At 50.3% G+C, this 18,245-nt stretch overlaps 1 protein-coding gene across 9 annotated transcripts in view; it reads left to right on the plus strand.

Annotated features, from left to right (window-relative positions):
• TACC2 (transforming acidic coiled-coil containing protein 2) overlaps positions 1-18,245 on the plus strand; it is a 229,954-nt gene that overhangs the window by 60,139 nt on the left and 151,570 nt on the right. For 8 of the 9 annotated variants that reach the window (XM_054522968.2, XM_054522970.2, XM_054522977.2 and 5 more), the window contains exons 3-4: positions 203-5,443; positions 5,982-6,095. The exons of the other annotated variant lie outside the window; for it this stretch is intronic. In XM_054522968.2, coding sequence (XP_054378943.2) covers positions 203-5,443; positions 5,982-6,095 — 5,355 coding nt within the window. The remainder of the gene's footprint in view (positions 1-202; positions 5,444-5,981; positions 6,096-18,245) is intronic. 9 annotated transcript variants of the gene reach the window in all.

Raw genomic sequence — 18,245 nt, forward strand, 5'->3', positions numbered from 1 at the left:
TGGGGGAAACGAGGGCATGCATAATGGTTATGGGAGGGGTGCAGGGGGCTCTCACAGAGAGGAATGAGGTGCATGAGGATGCTGTGTCTGTGGTTAGGGCACTTGCTGGCCTTTTGTGGGGGTGGGTTGGGGGGTGACCTGCCTGCAGTGTGGCTCTGTCCTTGGCATCCATGATAACCAATGAAACATTAAATGTTTTCAGCATTGGCAGCGTTGGGCTTGGAGGCTTCTGCACTGCTTCTGAGAGTTCTGCCAGCCTGGATCCATGCCTTGTGTCCCCAGAGGTGACTGAGCCAAGGAAGGACCCACAGGGAGCCAGGGGGCCAGAAGGTTCTTTGCTGCCCAGCCCACCACCGTCCCAGGAACGAGAGCACCCCTCGTCCTCCATGCCCTTTGCCGAGTGTCCCCCGGAAGGTTGCTTGGCAAGTCCAGCAGCGGCACCTGAAGATGGTCCTCAGACTCAGTCTCCCCGGAGGGAACCTGCCCCAAATGCCCCAGGAGACGTCGCGGCAGCATTTCCCGCTGAGAGGGACAGCTCTACTCCATACCAAGAGATTGCTGCCATCCCCAGTGCTGGAAGAGAGAGAGAGCCGAAGGAAGAGGGACAGAAGTCCTCCTTCTCCTTCTCCAGTGGCATCGACCAGTCACCTGGAATGTCACCAGTACCCCTCAGAGAGCCAATGAAGGCACCGCTGTGTGGAGAGGGGGACCAGCCTGGTGGTTTTGAGTCCCAAGGGAAAGAGGCTGCAGGTGGCTTTCCCCCTGCAGAGTCCAGGCAGGGGGTGGCTTCTGTGCAAGCGGCCCCTGAGGCCCCTGCTGCAGCCCAGCAGGGCACAGGAAGCTCAGTGGTCTTGGAGAAGTTCCCCCTAAAACCCATGGCCCCGATCCCACAAGATCCAGCCCCAAGAGCCTCAGACAGAGAAAAAGGCCAAGGGGAGGTGCCGCCTCAGTATTTAACAGATGACTTGGAATTCCTCAGGGCCTGCCATCTCCCTAGGAGCAATTCAGGGGCTGCCCCAGAAGCAGAAGTGAATGCCGCTTCCCAGGAGAGCTGCCAACAGCCAGTGGGAGCACATCTGCCGCACGCAGAGCTACCCTGGGGCTCACCAAGTCCTGCCCTGGTGCCAGAGGATGAGGGCTCTGGGAAGGAGGCTGTGGACACCAGTGATGTTCAGGGTCACCCACAGACAGGGATGCGAGGAACCGAGCCCAATCAAGTTGTCTGTGTGGCAGCAGGCGGCCAGCCCGAAGGGAGTTTGCTTGTGAGCCCTGAACCCTCCCTGCTCACTCCAACTGAGGAAGCACATCCAGCTTCAAGCCTCGCTTCACTCCCAGCTGCTCAGATTCCTATTGCTATAGAAGAACCCGGATCATCGTCCAGGGAATCAGTTTCCAAGGCTGAGATGCCAGTTTTTGCAGATGCAGCCAAAGAGGTGGTGGATGCAGGGTTGGTGGGACTGGAGAGGCAAGTGTCAGATCTTGGAAGCAAGGGAGAGCATCCAAAAGGGAACCCTGGAGAGGTTCCTGCCCCATCACCCCAGGAGAGGGGAGAGTACTCGAACACGGAGCAAAGCCATGAGATCCAACAAGGAGTACCACCCCCTCCTCTTCCCAATGCACCAAGTGAAAGTGCCAGAGGGCCACTGGGGCCAATGGATGGAGCCAAGACCCATGAAGATGCCACAAGCCTAGACGTGGCTAAAGAAGGAAGCAGATCACCTGGTGACAGCCCTGGAGGAAAGGAGGAAGCCCCAGAGCCACCTGATGGTGGAGACCTGGGGAACCTGCAAGGAGAGGACTCTCAGGCTTTCAGCAGCAAGCGTGATCCAGAAGTAGGCAAAGATGAGCTTTCAAAGCCAAGCAGTGATGCAGAGAGCAGAGACCATCCCAGCTCACACTCAGCACAGCCACTCAGAAAGGGGGGTGCTGGGCACACAGACGGGCCCCACTCTCAGACAGCAGAGGCTGATGCATCTGGCCTACCACACAAGCTGGGTGAGGAGGACCCCGTCCTGCCCCCTGTGCCAGATGGAGCTGGTGAGCCCACTGTTCCCGAAGGAGCCATCTGGGAGGGGTCAGGATTGCAGCCCAAATGTCCTGACACCCTTCAGAGCAGGGAAGGATTGGGAAGAATGGAGTCTTTCCTGACTTTAGAACCAGAGAAATCAGATTTTCTACCAACTCCTGTTGCAGAGGTTGCACCCAAAGCCCAGGAAGGTGAGAGCACATTGGAAATAAGGAAGATGGGCAGCTGTGATGGGGAGGGCTTGCTGACATCCTCAGATCAACCCCGAGGGCCAGGGTGTGATGCATCGAGACAGGAGTTTCATGCTGGGGTGCCACATCCCCCCAAGGGGGAGAACTTGGCAGCAGACCTGGGGCTCACGGCACTCATCCTGGACCAAGATCAGCAGGGAATCCTGTCCTGCCCAGGGGAAGGCTGGATAAGAGGAGCTGCATCCGAATGGCCCCTACTATCTTCTGAGAAGCATCTCCAGCCATCCCAGGCAGACCCAGAGGCATCCACCTTTGACATGCTCAAGGAGCAGGCCCAGCCCCCTGAAAATGGGAAAGAGACTTCTCCAAGCCATCCAGGTTTTAAGGACCAGGGAGCAAATTCTTCCCAAATCCATGTACCTGTGGAACCTCAGGAAGATAAGAACTTGCCCACTCATGGAGGACAGGAGCAGGCTTTGGGATCAGAACTTCAAAGTCAGTTCCCCAAAGGCACCCTGTCTGATACTCCAACTTCATCTCCCACTGACACAGTTTGGGAGAGTTCTCCGACAGAAGAATCAGAATTGTCAGCACCAACGAGACAGAAGTTGCCTGCACTAGGGGAGAAGCGGCCAGAGGGAGCATGCGGTGATGGTCAGTCCTCGAGGGTCTCGCCTCCAGCAGCAGATGTCTTAAAAGACTTTTCTCTTGCAGGGAACTTGAGCAGAAAGGAAACTTGCTGCACTGGGCAGGGGCCAAACAAGTCTCAACAGGCGTTGGCTGATGCCTTGGAAGAAGGCATCCAGCATGAAGAAGCATGTCAAAGGGATCCAGGAGCTTCTGAAGCAGCTGATGGTTGTTCCCCACTCTGGGGCTTGAGTAAGAGGGAGGTGGCAAGTGGAAACACAGGGGAGGCCCCACCTTGTCAGCCTGACTCAGTAGCTCTCCTGGATGCAGTGCCTGCCAGCCCCGGAGTCACACCCACCCAGGATGTCCCAGAGACAGAGGCATGTGATGAAACCCAGGAAGGCAGGCAGCAACCAGTGCCGGCCCCGCAGCAGAAAATGGACTGCCTGGCCACTTCGGATGCAGAGGCCTCAAAGCTTTTTGCAAGTTTCCTATCAGCTGGGGAGCAAGGTGGTGAAGCCGGGGCTGCTGAGACTGGTGGCAGCGCTGGTGCAGGAGACCCAGGAAAGCAGCAGGCTCTGGAGAAACCCGGAGAAGCTACTTTGAGTTGTGGCTTCCTTCAGACTGAGCACTGCCTTACCTCCGGGGAGGAAGCTTCTACCTCTGCCCTACGTGAGTCCTGCCAAGCTGAGCAGCCCACGGCCAGCTGCCAGGATGCCTTGCTGCCAGCCAGAGAGCTGGGTGCGATTCCCAGGAGCACCATGGATTTTTCTACACACCAGGCTGTCCCAGACCCAAAGGAGCTCCTGCTGTCTGGGCCACCAGAAGTGGCTGCTCCTGACACCCCTTACCTGCATGTCGACAGTGCTGCCCAGAAAGGAGCAGAAGACAGTGGAGTGAAAGCTGTTTCCTCTGCAGGCCCCAGAGCTCCTGGCGAAAGCCCCTGTCCTGTAGGGGAGCCCCCGCTTGCCTTGGAAAATGCTGCCTCCTTGAAGCTGTCTGCTGGCTCCCTCGCCCCTCTCTTGCAACCAGTAGCTGCAGGTGGGGAAATCTCTGCAGTGCAAGCCAGTAGTGGCAGTCCCAAAGCCAGAACCACTGAGGGACCTGTGGACTCCATGCCATGCCTGGACCGGATGCCACTTCTGGCCAAGGGCAAGCAGGCAACAGGGGAAGAGAAAGCAGCAACAGCTCCGGGTGCAGGTGCCAAGGCCAGCGAGGAGGACATGGTGGGTGATGCAGCAGGAGAGACAGAGGGCAGCATGGAGAGGATGGGAGAGCCTTCCCAGGACCCAGGGCAGGGCACATCAGGTGGTGTGGACACAAGCTCTGAGGAAATCGCCACCCTCACTGGCTTCCCAGACTTCAGGGAGCACATCGCCAAGATCTTCGAGAAGCCTGTGCTCGGAGCCCTGACCACACCTAGAGAAAAGGCAGGAGCTGGGAGGAGTGCAGTGGGTAAAGACCTCACCAGGCCATTGGGCCCAGAGAAGCTTCTAGATGGGCCTCCAGGAGTGGATGTCGCCCCTCTCCCTGTACCTCCTGCTCGACTCCAGGTGGAGAAGAAGCAACAGTTGGCTGGAGAGGCTGAGATTTCCCATCTGGCTCTGCAGGATCCAGCTTCAGACAAGCTTCTGGGTCCAGCAGGGCTGACCTGGGAGCAGAACTTGCCAGGTGCCAGTGTGGGGAAGGAGATGGCAGGTGTCCCACCCACACTGAGGGAAGATGAGAGGCCAGAGGGGCCTGGGGCAGCCTGGCCAGGCCTGGAAGGCCAGGCTCACTCACAGCTGGAGAGGAGCAGGCAGGAATTAGCTTCAGGTCTTCCTTCACCAGCAGCTACTCAGGAGCTCCCTGTGGAGAGAGCTGCAGCCTTCCAGGTAGCTCCCCATAGCCATGGAGAAGAGGCCGTGGCCCAAGACAGAATTCCTTCTGGAAAGCAGCACCAGGAAACATCTGTCTGCGACAGTCCACACGGAGAAGATGGTCCCAGGGATTTTGCTCACACAGGGGTTCCAGGACATGTGCCAAGGTCCACCTGTGCCCCTTCTCCCCAGACGGAGGTTTTGACTGTGCCTGAGGCCAACAGTGAGCCCTGGACCCTTCACACGCTTGGGGGTAAAAGGAGACCCGGAGCCACTGCTGGCATCTTGGAAATGCGAAATGCCCTGGGCAACCAGAGCACCCCTGCACCACCAACTGGAGAAGTGGCAGACACTCCCCTGGAGCCTGGCAAGGTGGCAGGCGCTGCTGGGGAAGCAGAGGGTGACATCACCCTGAGCACAGCTGAGACACAGGCATGTGTGTCCGGTGACCTGCCTGAAGCAGGTACTACGAGGGCATTCTCCATTGTGGCTGGTGACTTGGTGCTGCCAGGAAGCTGTCAGGACCCAGCCTGCTCTGACAAGGCTCTGGGGATGGAAGGTACAGCTGCCCTTCATGGGGACAGCCCAGCCAGGCCCCAGCAGGCTGAGGAGCAGCCAGGGCCTGAGCACCCCAGTCTAGCTGGGGACGGAAAGGTGTGCGTCTCCTCACCTCCAGAACCTGACGAAACTCGCGACCCGAAGCTGCAACATTTGGCTCCAGAAGAGCTCCACGCTGACAGGTACTTAAATGAAAAAATTCCCACGAGAATGTGTGGTCAGTTTCAAAGGTGATTCCCAGCCTGATTTTTAGAAGTCAGTCGCATAGGCGAGTGGTTTTCTAAAAGCTGAGTTTTCCATATCTAATTGCTAAATGAACCTGCTCACCCCCTCTGGATGTCCTGAGGCTCTGAAAAATGTGAGAACCATGGTTGGAGGCTGGGAGCTGTTGACTATGTTCCTTTTCTTGTGTTCCTTAATTCATCTAACTTAAACCACTGGAAAAGTATCAACTGTTTACTGGCTGGCTGTGTACTATTAAGTGATAGGTTATAGTCAGTCATATATTTTTCTGGAGTCCAGATACATCTGCTTTTGAATCTGGATTTATTTAGGCAGGGGGCCATTTTTCCTAGGGAATTTTTTTTTTTTTTTTTTTTTTTTTTTTTTGTAGTAGCCACTTAAAACTTTAATTGGGAAATCTGCTTTTTCAATAGGACATAAGGAGAAATGCCTTACTGTCTACATTATCCTATCAATTGCTTTCTTTTATTATCCCAGAGAGAGCCCCAGGCCTGGCCCATCCATGTTACCTTCGGTTCCTAAGAAGGATGCTCCAAGAGTCATGGATAAAGTCACTTCAGATGAGACCAGAGGTGCGGAAGGAACAGAAAGGTCAGCGAAAGATATTGGTCTTTGGAAGGCCATGATGCCTTCCTTAGATACAGACACACTGGATGTTTTGTAAAGGAGAGTAGTCCTTATACAGCATGAGTTCCTACATAAGAAAGAAACAAATGGCCATTCCCGTTTTATGTACAGTTACAGCAGTACCTGGGATGACTAAAAGCTCCATTGTTGGAAAAGGGATTGAATGAGTTGCTTTCATACTTGAGTTTATTACCTTAAATTTAAAAAGTCAGTCTGGATGCGGTGGCTCATGCCTGTAATCCCAACACTTTGGGAGGCCGAGGCAGGAAGATCACTTGAGCCCAGGAGTTTGAGACCAGCCTGGGCAACATGGTGAAACCCCATCTTTAGAAAAAATACAAAGATTAGCCAGGCACAGTGGCACATGCCTGTAGTCCCAGTTACTTGGGAGTCTGAGTTGGGAGGATCGATCGTTTGAACCCAGGAGGTGAAGGTTGCAGTGAGCCATGTTTGTGCCACTGCACTCCACCCTGGGTGACAAGAGACCCTGTCTCGAAAAAAGAAAAGAATCTTTATTGAGATGCAATTCACATACCACATAATTCACTCATACAATTCAATGGCTTGTAGTACATTCACAGTGTGTAACGGTGGCTACAATCAATTTCAGGTTCTTTTCATCCCTACAGAAAGAAACCCTACAGCCCCTAGATATCATACCCCAGCCCCCACATCCGCTGTATCATCTCTAGGCACCCATTCATCTAGTTCATTACATCTTGATGCAAATGGGTTCAATGCTGATTTAGTCTCCGAAGCAGGAATGGCTCACCAACAGTGGTCACACTCCAGGAGATCTCGAGATTCAAGGAGGGTAAATGTAACCATGAACAGTGACCTTCACACTTGCAGTGTGCCTGCCTGTTCTTTTCTATGTGAAATGCCACCTAGTGTTGTGCAGAAGCTGCTGTTCAAGGTTTCATCCTTTTGGGGAAATGGAGATATTGTGCACGTACACAGACACACAGTGAACAAGCTTTCCGCCTCCCTAGGCCTTTGGCTGTTCTGGTGCTGTGTGTGCACACACATACACATGCATACAACACTTGTGTGTGCGAGTAGGGTGGAATCAGACTTTAAATTAATACCTGTGTACCCTACCAAACAGCTGCAGGCATTTTATAAATGATCTGATTCATATTTTGCGCATTTGGAAAGAATGCACGATCACCTGTTTTTCGAGTCTGAACATTTCCACTGACACCCAGCTGCCTCTGCTACCTGGCAGTAGTGACTCCCATAGCTCTGGGCCAGTGTGGATGTGGGCGTGTGCTGGCCAAACAGATGCAAGTTTAATCTGCATTTGACACCCTTTTCTGCTACTGACTTAGGGTACAATTTCCTGCAGCCTTTGCTGTTATGTATTTTTTATATTCCCAGTTAAGGGGCAGGAAAAATATCTGTCTAGCTTGGAAAAGTCTTCCCCACACCCAAAATGACCATATCAGTGCCTTCTTTTTCAGTGTCGTTAGACATGTTAGCACCTTCTTGGAGAACTCAGGGCCAGACGTATAGTAGTACAATAAATGTTTCATGGCTCATTGTTTTAATTAATGTAAATTGTAAAATTAAAATTTATAAATTAGTATTATAAATTATATTTTTTTCCAGAATACTTGTGAGGTATAGAAAAGTAGATAGAGAAGGGCCGGGCGCAGTGGCTCACGCCTGTAATCCCAGCACTTTGGGAGGCCGAGGCAGGCGGATCACAAGGTCAGGAGATAGAGACCATTCTGGCTAACACGGTGAAACCCCGTCTCTACTAAAAAAATACAAAAAATTAGCTGGGCGTGGTGGCAGGCGCCTGTAGTCCCAGCCACTCAGGAGGCTAAGGCAGGAGAATGGTGTGAACCCGGGAGGTGGAGCTTGCAGTGAGCTGAGATCCCACCACTGCACTCCAGCCTGGGTGACAGAGTGAGACTCCATCTCAAAAAAAAAAAAAAAAAAGAAAAAGAGAAAATTTCACAACCACAATACCTACGAATTATTATTTCGTATTTTAGTACATTTTCATTTTAGCGGATTTTTAGTGCCATCAAAACACTCTTTAGTGTTTTTAGTGCTGTCAAAACTCTTTAAAAACAAATCCTTAAAAAATTATGTATTTATTCATGTATTTATTTATTTTGAGGCAGGGTCTCACTCTGTCACCAGTCTGGAGTGCAGTGATACAATCTCTGCTCAATGCAGCCTCGACCACCCGAGGATCCTCCCACTTCAGCCTCCCTAGTAGCTGGGACTACAGGTGTATGCCACCACGCTCAACTTATTTTTAATTTTTTGTAGAGATGGGGTTTCACCATGGTGCTCAGCCTAGTCTTGAACTCTGGGCTCAAGCAATCTTCCCACCTCTGCCTCCCAAAGTACTGTGATTACAGGCATGAGCCACCATACCCAGCCTACAAACAGATCTTCGTGGCTGAAGTTGCATGACAGATTATGCTTTTAACAGCAACGGAAATTTAGGTTCTGATGGTGTTCCTATTCACTTTGCTCCTGCTGAGACTTTTGTACTCTCTAGAGCTGCTCGGTCTAGCATAGCAGCCCCTGGCTACGTGTGGATGGAGATGTGCTGTAAGTGTAAAATACACACCCAATGTTGAAAATTTGGTATGAAAAAAAAGAAAATACATCACTAGTCATTTTGAATATAATATTAATTATATGCAAAATATTTTGGATCTATTGGGTTAAAATGTATTACTAAAATTAACTTCACTTATTTCTTTTTTTCTGTTTTTTCAATGTGGCTCCCCAAATTTAAAAAATGACATATGTGGCTTTTGAATACCTGGGTCACATTCTATTTGGATTACTTGCTCCTAGAAGCTGCTTTTCCCTGGTCTTTGAAGGAAATGGGGTCGTAAACAGTTGGCCTTCCCTGTGCTTTAGGCTCTTGGGGAAAAGGCTCCCTAACATTGGTTGAGGGTTTCTGAAAAAAATTCGTATTGGACTCTCTCATCCAGCCAGGCAGGTAGGGAATGCTTCTTTCTCTTGAGGCAGAGGCTCTGAACTTCTTGCTTGTGAACCCACCCACCATGAGGAAGCCGTGCACGTGGACCTGGGCAGGTCTCGGAGGAAGTCCTGCCAGGCCAGGGGCTGTACTTCCTAGAAGGAGCTGGTGTTGCCTTTGAAGGTGAAAGTCAGCAGCGGTCTGGGGGAGGCTGGGTGGCCAGACTTCGGTGGACACTGCCAGGAGCTGTGGTGGCGATGAATTTCAGGGACAGGTCTCTGAATTCACACCCCAGCTCTGCTCCTTACTAATTACATACCTAACCTCAGTTTGTTCATCTGTAGAATGGGGATGACAACAATTGTACCTGCCTCAAAGAATTGCCATGAGGGTTAAATGAGATCCTTGATTCAAGCACTGGAGCGTGCCCATTCTGGTGCCCAGTGGGTGTTAGATTCCCTGTTGTTTTGTGATGGGCATTTCTGGTGCAGTGACCTGCGTGATTATATCTCTCTTCGGTGTGGAGGTGGTTTTGGGATCTCAGTCTGTTCTCTTGAGGTTGAAACTTCAACCTGGCTGTCTTTCTTTTCCAGCGTTGAATTCTTTCTCTGCAAAAATATTTCAATGGCTGAGGAGAGTGAATTCTTTCATACCCCCTACTGCACAGCCCATAGCGATCTGCTACAAGTTAAAAATTTTGAGATCGTGTTTCATTGTAACACTTTGAGTATCTTTGTGTACCCTATTATATTGTATTTCACCATCAAAATACTGTTTCAAGTTACCTCCAGAAGAGCAAAGCAAAGCAAAATCAAGTTTTCTATTATCTTGCTAGTTATCAGGTGACATGCTTCTGTGGACTGAATTTTGAAGATTCTGCCAATTTGAATAGGGCTGATACCACATATCAGATTCAATATCTAAGAAATGTGTCTTTTTCTATTTTGGTGATAGGATAGTTTGATAACCCATCTCATACACATGTACATGAAGGTAGCATAAATTTGTTTGCTGCTTTATTGTCCATCTTATGAAGTCAAATTGGCATTGCTAATGAATGCGGCATGGATATCCCGTGGCTTTGCCTACCTCCAGCCACACCTCACACCCATGGGGGTCTGTGTGTCCCCCACTCTGAGAACCAGGCACTCACAATGTATAGAAATGTATAGAATGAAATGTACAGTGACTGGCTGTGCATTTCTGTACATTGTATGAGCTTCCCTATGGAAGAGCCTGGGACTCAGAGACAGCCTCATGTTAGTTTCAGGTTGTTCTGCAGAAGGTGCTTGAATCAATTTCACCTATGTACATATACAACTATCTTCCCTGTTAGTGGAAAGTCTAGAATTTAGCATTTTGGTTACATAGCACTAAAGTTCAGACATGTCGTTCTTGATTAATCTTGGATATCACCAAGCTTGTCGTTGCTGAATATGTGTTTAAAAGGAGTCGTTCTCTCTTTCTCTCTCTCTCTCTTTTTTTTTTCCATTTAGGGAAATGGTTGGAAAGGTATTTTCAAGTATTAGTGGATTTTAAGAGAATTAAATTGTTCCCAGATGCTTAGGGTCTTCGTGTAAACCTAGGCTGAATGGGGAAGGGCAACTGGGTTGAAAAGTGGAGGGAGGGAGGACAGAGAGGACAGCTGGCCTCCCATCAAGGAAGCCCTGGCTGGACCTGAAAGCCTCACTGGAGCCGCTTCTCTCTCGTCCTCCCACGCCTTCTTCCCACTTGGTCTCTGTTTCTTCCTTTTCCCTCCACTCCTTTCTAAAATTACCAGCCGTGACACCATGTTTTCAAGTTTAAGAATAAGCTTTTAGAGGATGGCTACAACTGTATAAATTAAAGAAAAGAGAAAACAACATTCAAGCATGGTTCTCTTAGCAGATAAAGCCAGGACAACAGACCTCACCCCCGATTTTATATGACATAGGAAATCGACACTTGGTAATGTCAGTTACAGCAATACTCTTCTCAGATGGGAGGCAGTTAAGTTAGACAGATGCATTCACATCTCATTGGCCTCTTATTGGCTTTGCTACCTTGGATAAGCTGCTTAACTTTTCCATCCTCAGTTTCTCTCTCTATAAAATGGGAAGATAACATCTCTCTTTTAGGGTTGGGGTTAGGATAAAATTGGAATGTTTCCAAAGCCCCTGGGGTAATGCCTGGTATATGGTAAGTGTATGATTACAATGGTAACTACTCTTGTAATTTGAAATGTGTTTCTTCGAAACATCCTGGAAATTAAGCAAAAGGAGGCAACGCCCAAGATGTCCAAATGAAATGGTAACAGACCCTGCAGGAATCTGTAGACGCAGGAACTGGATGAGTGTTTGTTTCCAGCCCTTCCACGTCTCTGAGCCTGTTTCTGTCTATCAAGCTGGGGGCTCCACGAACCCTGCCTGGCCCACAAGGAGCTCATTATGTGAAATGAGATCACAGATTCAAATGTACTTAGGAAACTAAAGCCTCTACAAATTGTGTTCTTATCAATAGCTTCAGTCACTATAAGCAATCATATACAAAAGTCAAGGAGCCTTTGAAAATGCAGCCTTTATATGTTTCATAAGTAAAATGAAGCATCTGTGTTTCATAAGTAAAATTAATTTCCTGAGAGGTGAATCTGTCATTTGGAAAAGCTTCAAGTATCTTTATTTATTTATTTTTAGAGATAAGGTCTTGTTCTGTCTCTTAGGATGGAGTGACTTGGTGAGATTATAGCTCACTCTAACCTCCAATTCCTGGGGTCAAGCAACTCTCTAGCCTCCGAGCCTCCCAAGTAGCTGAGACTGCAGGTGCGCGCCACTACACCTAGCTAATTTTTAACTTTTTTGTAGAGATGGCATCTCACTATATTGTCCAGGCTGGTCTTGAACTCCCAGCCTCAAACAGTCCTCCCACCGTGGCCTCCTAAAGCACTGGAATTATTATAGGCATGAGCCACCATGTCCAACCCTCCAAATCCCTTTGAAAGTGGGTTCATGAAGCATCTGCACAAAGGGCGGCAGCCTCCTTGGGGGCAGGGGCTGGATTCACTGTCTTCAGGTGGCTGGGACAGGCATGCCACCACCTTGGCTTCTGGCTCTCCAGAGCTTGGGAGCCTCTCTGCCCCTTGTCCCCTGTTCACGCTGTACTTGAACCCATAGCATGGAAGAGCCGCTCACTGCCACTTCAAAGTCAAGGGCCAGTTTCATTCAGGTCAAGGTGGTGATTTCCCAAATTGAAGGTCTCCAAGCTGACCTGCTGCTCTCTGGGCACCTCTCATTACAGCCACCAGTAGAAGCCACTGTGTTTGACCTGGGTTTGGGTTTTGTTTCAGCAGCAATGTTTGAGAGATGAATATTTTACACTCTAGCTGGTAAGAGCTGGAAGGAAATGTGGGGGCATTCTTATTGAGCCCCCCCCTTTATGGAGGAGGAAACTGAGTCTCGGAATGGGGACGGGACTAGGGGGCTAACTAGCTGCAGAGCTAGACCTGGGTTCTGGCCCCTGATGGCAAGTTTCCCCCCAGATGCCTGTGCTGAACTGGGGACCCTCCTCAGGAGGGGAATGGGGATCTTCCTTTCACCAATGCCAGCCACCCCAATTCTGCTTCTAGGCTTTTGAGAAAAGACCATATGATTCTGAGGTCTAGGGTGCGACAAGCACAGGCCTCAAGAGTTGACAGGGCTCAAGTTCTAGCTCTGTGATCCTGGGGGCATCGCCTCACAGTGCATTTGACTCACCTGTAAAATGGGGCGACATAGTACTTCCTTACAGTGCTGTTAAAATTAAATGAGCCACTTTATTGAGAGCACCTGCCACAAGTGCTCTGTATAAGTTCCTCTCATTTATTCCCCACTCTGGGCCAATGTACTTCCACAATGCAGCATCATGGTTCTTTCTCACCTCAACCCATAGGTGGGTGCTGTTTGTGTACCCCTTTTCCAGATGAGGAAATGGAGGCTCCCAGTGGTGACCAAGGCTCCCTTGGTCAAGGTCAAAAAGCTAATAAGAGTTGGAACTAGGACTAGAACCTCAAGGCTTTTCAGACATCAGATCTACGTTCAGAACGCTGATCATTCTCTTACTAGCCAGGTGGAGTCCTGGGGAGGCGCCCTGTTCCCTACAGCAACCCTGTCCACTGACGGTTCTTCAGCGGTGGGAATGTCCTGTGTCTCCACTCTCCAATACGGTTGCTGCTGGCCACAGGCTGCTAGCGAGCACTTGAAATAAGGCTGGTGACACTAAGGAACCAAATTGTTAATTTTGTTTAATTTCAACTAATTGAAATTTATAGTGAAATACCCACATGGGGCTATGGCTTCCACACAGGACAACCCAACAGGAAGCCACTGTTTCTCTGCATTATGTCAGAGGCTAATCCTTGCCATCAGAGCCAGTGGGTTTGGTGAAGCTGTGTGTGTGAAGCCCTGGACGTTTCTCAAGCACCTAGTGGTGCTCGGTGGGTATTAGGCGCCCCTTCCTCCCGCTGGCTGGCTCTGTAAGTGGGGAGACCAAGTGTTGTGTCTCTAGAGTGGAGGCTGAGGTGTGTTCGTGGCACATCTGCCCAGTAATGCGGATCAGCAGGAGGTGTCTTTCCTGCACCTAAGGAGGCCTGGCTTCACCTATGTGACCTCACATCCAGGCCTGCGGACCCATATCTGAGCTGGCATTGTAAGAAGCCCTGGATGGCCCAATGAACTGGCTCCTGACAGCAGCACTTGTGGTAAACCCTCCCTGTCCACAAACCCCCAGTAGCCACACCTACAAGAGTGCCCCTCACCGGCCAGGCGTGGTTGCTTACGCCTATAATCCCAGCACTTTGGGGGGCCGAGGCTGGTAGATCGTTTGAGGTCAGGAGCTCAAGACCAGCCTGACCAACATGGTAAAACCCTGTCTCTACTAAAAATACAAAATTAGCTGGGCATGGTGGTGCATGCCTATAATCCCAGCTACACAGGAGGCTGAGGCGGGAGAATCACTTGAACCCAGGAGGCAGAAGTTGCAGTGAGCCGAGATCGCGCCATTGCACTCCAGCCTGGGCGACAGAGCAAAACTCCGTCTCAAAAAAAAAAAAAAAAAAGAGTGCCCCTCACCAGACTGGGAGGGAGCCCAAATGGGCAGACGTGGTTTTTCCATTGATATCTCTGCACTGTTCTTGTCCCGAAAACCTGGCAGGGTGAGGAACAGGCCCCAGCAGCATCTCAGCCCCTTCTTTCTTCTCTACTTTCTTAATGCCTGTTAGTCCAGTGTTAAATATTTTAGCAGACTGATGACTCAGATGTAGACTGTGAAAATGTTTCTTTTTCCAGGGAAGGCACTGGAACAGGTCTAGTTACTGATGCTGTTAATGCTCTTTCCTTTTGCAAGCCTGGCCGAGGGTGTTTAGGAATAAAAACTTTCCCGGTTGCCGGGCACGGTGGCTCACGCCTATAATCTCGGCACTTTGAGAGGCTGAGGTGGGAGGATCGCTTGAGCCCAGGAGTTAGAGACGAGTTTGGGCAACATAGTGAGACTCCATCTCTACAAAAATAAAAATAAAAATTAGTCTGGTGTGGTGGCACACGCCTGTGGTCCCAGCTTTTTGGGAGGCTGAGGTGGGAGGATCGCTTGAGCCCGGGAGGTCGAGGCTGCAGTGAGCCAAGATCACACCACTGTACTCCTGGGTGCAGCCTGGGTGACAGAGTGAGGTACTGTCTCAAAGAAAAGAAGGAAGAAGAAGAAAAAGAAGAAGAGGAGGAGGAGGAGGAGAGGGAGAAAAGAAGAAAGAAGAAGAAACTCAGGGGAAGGGAGTCTATGTCCTGAGAGAGGGCAGGCTGGGCCTAGCGAGGACCCCAATGCACCGTGGATTTGGGTCAGCACTCAGTTCTCAGGCCGGGAGTACACTTGGTGGGAGAAGAGCAGGGCTCTGAAGTGGCCCCAGGGGAGGCGGAGGGCCCTGGGAGTAGGAGGGAGGAGAAATGAGGCTGAAGATGAGATCAAGCTGGAGGCTGGGGTTGGTAGGCGGCCGGAGTTTAAATCCCAGCTCCCACTGGAGGGGTGATGCTGGGTGCTATTAGGACTGCCCCAAGCGTCAGCTTCTTTGCAGGTAAATGGGGCTGACAATGTCTCCTGGGGTAAAGGAGGGTTTCAGTGGGGAGAAGATGAGACGAGACACGGCACACCCTACACAAAGTCAGCTTGCAGTGGAGACTTCGTGGACAAGGTCCCTGAGCTGCAGGGGGTCTTCTGGGCAACTCCATCCCCACAGCCAGCTCAGCAGCCACCCAGCAAATGTGCACCCAGGCCAGGCACTTAGAAGGAGAAGCCGAGGGCTCTCTCACCGGGGAAGAGCTGAGATGGGCTTTCAGGACACGCTAGGTACAGGCTCCTCTGCTAGAAAGAGGTTTGGGGTAAATGGTTAGGTGGGTGGGTGGGTGTGGGGCAGGTGAGTGACAGATGTGGTTTGTTGACTTCCAGCCCAGGGCCCAGCACACACCTGAGGAGTCAGCCGTTCACGGGCTCCTGTCTGCTCGCTATGTACCCTGTAGGATCAGGAAGTTGGACATCATGATCCTAGGTTGTCTTTCTAGAAATGTTTGCATGGATATGTGTTTGTGGCCATTTGATAGAGAGCTGGTCTTGGCCTCTGACTAAGAGAATAAGCTACGATCTTGTTTCTTGGAGAATGTTAGATTTGCAGGGCACGGCTCTTGGTTACCCAGAACCTGATACCTTGCATGAGGCACCGTAGGCACTGCATACGTGTTTGCTGCATAATTCAACATAACCAGCTATCAGGTGAGTCTGAGGGTTCCTGTCCTGAAAAACGAGGTCAGACAGCACTTTGGAGGCAGGCGGCTGCGTCTAACTTCCGGCTCTGCTATTAGACTCTTTACCCTCGAGCAAGTTCCTTAGCCACCCTAAGCCTCAGTTTCTTGCCTGAAAGATGTGTATAATGCTAGGGTCCACCACAGAGAGTTATATAAAAAAATAACATGTGTGAAAAGCTTAGCAAAGTGCCCGCCTGGCATGCAGTAAGCACTGAGGTATCAGAGGTTTACTGTTTTTATTGCTACTGTCATTAATATCACCATCATCATTTAAATGATGATAAGACTATTATTAAGGTAGATTAATGGTAAGTACCTGTGTTTTTACACACGGGCTCATAGAGTTCACGTACATCTGGCCTGGATTTGTTGGAATGTGCCACTACCCTCTAATGCTTCTTCTCGTCCTGTAGCCTCAGCCTCCCAATAGGGGTGGCTCTCCGTGTTGCAATATTGTATAGGATGCGAAGTGGAGCCATCTGGCAGTCATGGGGAATGCATTCCCTTCCTTGTGGAAACTAGGGCTTTGGGGTTAACCTCTTGCCAGGAGCGGCTGCAGAGAGGCTGCAAGCTAACATTAGTGGGTGGGAGTACGCTTGTGTGGTGAGCATGGCCATGCTGAGTACATCTCATGGGACAAACCGCCTCGACTATTTTGGCATGATATTTTGAGCCGTGAGCCCATTCCAAACCCCTAGAGGAAAGGGCAGGGTGAAAAGTCATCTGGCCCTGCCTGCCAGACGCCATAACATAATAGCTGGAGGAGTAGACCGTTCCTGGCAAGTGACGAAGCAGCTGGTATTGAAACATATACATGGCCAGAGTTGGCAGACTGAGAATTTGGGGCAGTGTGGGAGCCCCGAGCCTGGGCTTAGGTCTCAACCCCAGACCAGACTGCCTTTCCAGGCCACCTGTGAAGGATGGCTGGGCAGATACTCCTCTGGCACCTGAGGCTGGGTAGCAGGGAAGCTCACCTTTGAGATGAGGTACCACCTCATGCCTGGCTCGGCCATTCATAGTCTCCTTCTGACACACTCAGCTGGAAGGAAATAAAACTCCAGTTTCAGCAGAACATTCTGCTGTTGAACTCTAATCTGAGTCTGTCCTCCCCAGCAGCATCCACATACTTCCCAAATTGTGGTGAATTAAAAAAGCTGCAAGCACTGGCCCAACTGGCTTTTGCTGGTGGTTTTTCGGCAACCCTCCTGCAAATGCTGTCAGCCAAGCAAAGGAAAGCCAGGGCCACACAGCACAGAGGCTGCAGCTTAACTCAGCTTAACTCTGTTTCTTTACAAGTGGGCTATAAATTTGTGGGAGATAAAACGACTTAATGATCACTGCAGGGTTTAGTTTTTTCAAGAAGATGGGAAGCTTATGTGTTAGGAACCACCAGGCTCCTGTTGAAGCGTCGTGTATACCTCTCATTTAGTTCATGTTTTATCTTCAGTGGAGAGGATTCTGTAAAAATTGAATGTAGAAAATTGCCCCTCCTGGGGTGACACTTTTGCTTTCAGAAACTCTTTGGGGCTGGGCGCGGTGGCTCATGCCTGTAATCCCAGCACTTTGGGAGGCCGAGGCAGGCGGATCACCTGAGGTCAGGAGTTCGAGACCAGTCTGGCCAACAAGGCGAAACTCCGTCTCTACTAAAAATACAAAAATTAGCCAAGCGTGGTGGTGTGCGCCTGTAGTCCCCGCTACTTGGGAGGCTGAGACAGGAGAATCGTTTGAACCCGGGAGGCAGAGCTTGCGGTGAGCCGAGATCGCGCCATTGCACTCCAGCCTGGGCAACAGAGCGAGACTCTGTCTCAAAAAAAAAAAAGAAACTCTCTTTGCATTCTGCATTTGGGGACTGTGACTGAGTCTAGGAGGAAAGCTGTAACTCTTCCCTGCTCCTTTCTGAGAAGGAAAGGTCCTGAAAAGCCACTGGCTCTAAGGTCTAACAAAGGCCATTTTGTATCTTCTCTTCCTTTTTTTTTTTTTGAGACGGAGTCTTGCTGTGTTGGCCAGGCTGGAGTACAGTGGCCTGATTTTGGCTCACTGCAACCTCCACCTCCTGGGTTCAAGAAGCTCTCCTGCCTCAACCTCCCAAGTGGCTGGGATTACAGGCGTGCACCACCACACCTGACTAATTGTTTTGTATTTTTAGTACAGACGGAGTTTCACCATGTGGGCCAGGCTGGTTTCGAACTCCTGACCTCAAGTGATCCGCCTGCCTCAGCCTCCCAAAGTGCTGGGATTACAAGCATGAGCTGTAGCGCCCAACTGTGTCTTCTCTTCTTAACCCCTTTTCCTTTGGTATAAAAATGTGGAGAAAGGTGTAAGTGCAGAAGCAGGCCCAGACTGTAAAGACGTAAGAGGCAGGAA

This window comes from Pongo abelii, chromosome 8 (genome assembly GCF_028885655.2).
Source record: "Pongo abelii isolate AG06213 chromosome 8, NHGRI_mPonAbe1-v2.0_pri, whole genome shotgun sequence".
Classification (NCBI taxonomy): Eukaryota; Metazoa; Chordata; class Mammalia; order Primates; family Hominidae; genus Pongo; species Pongo abelii.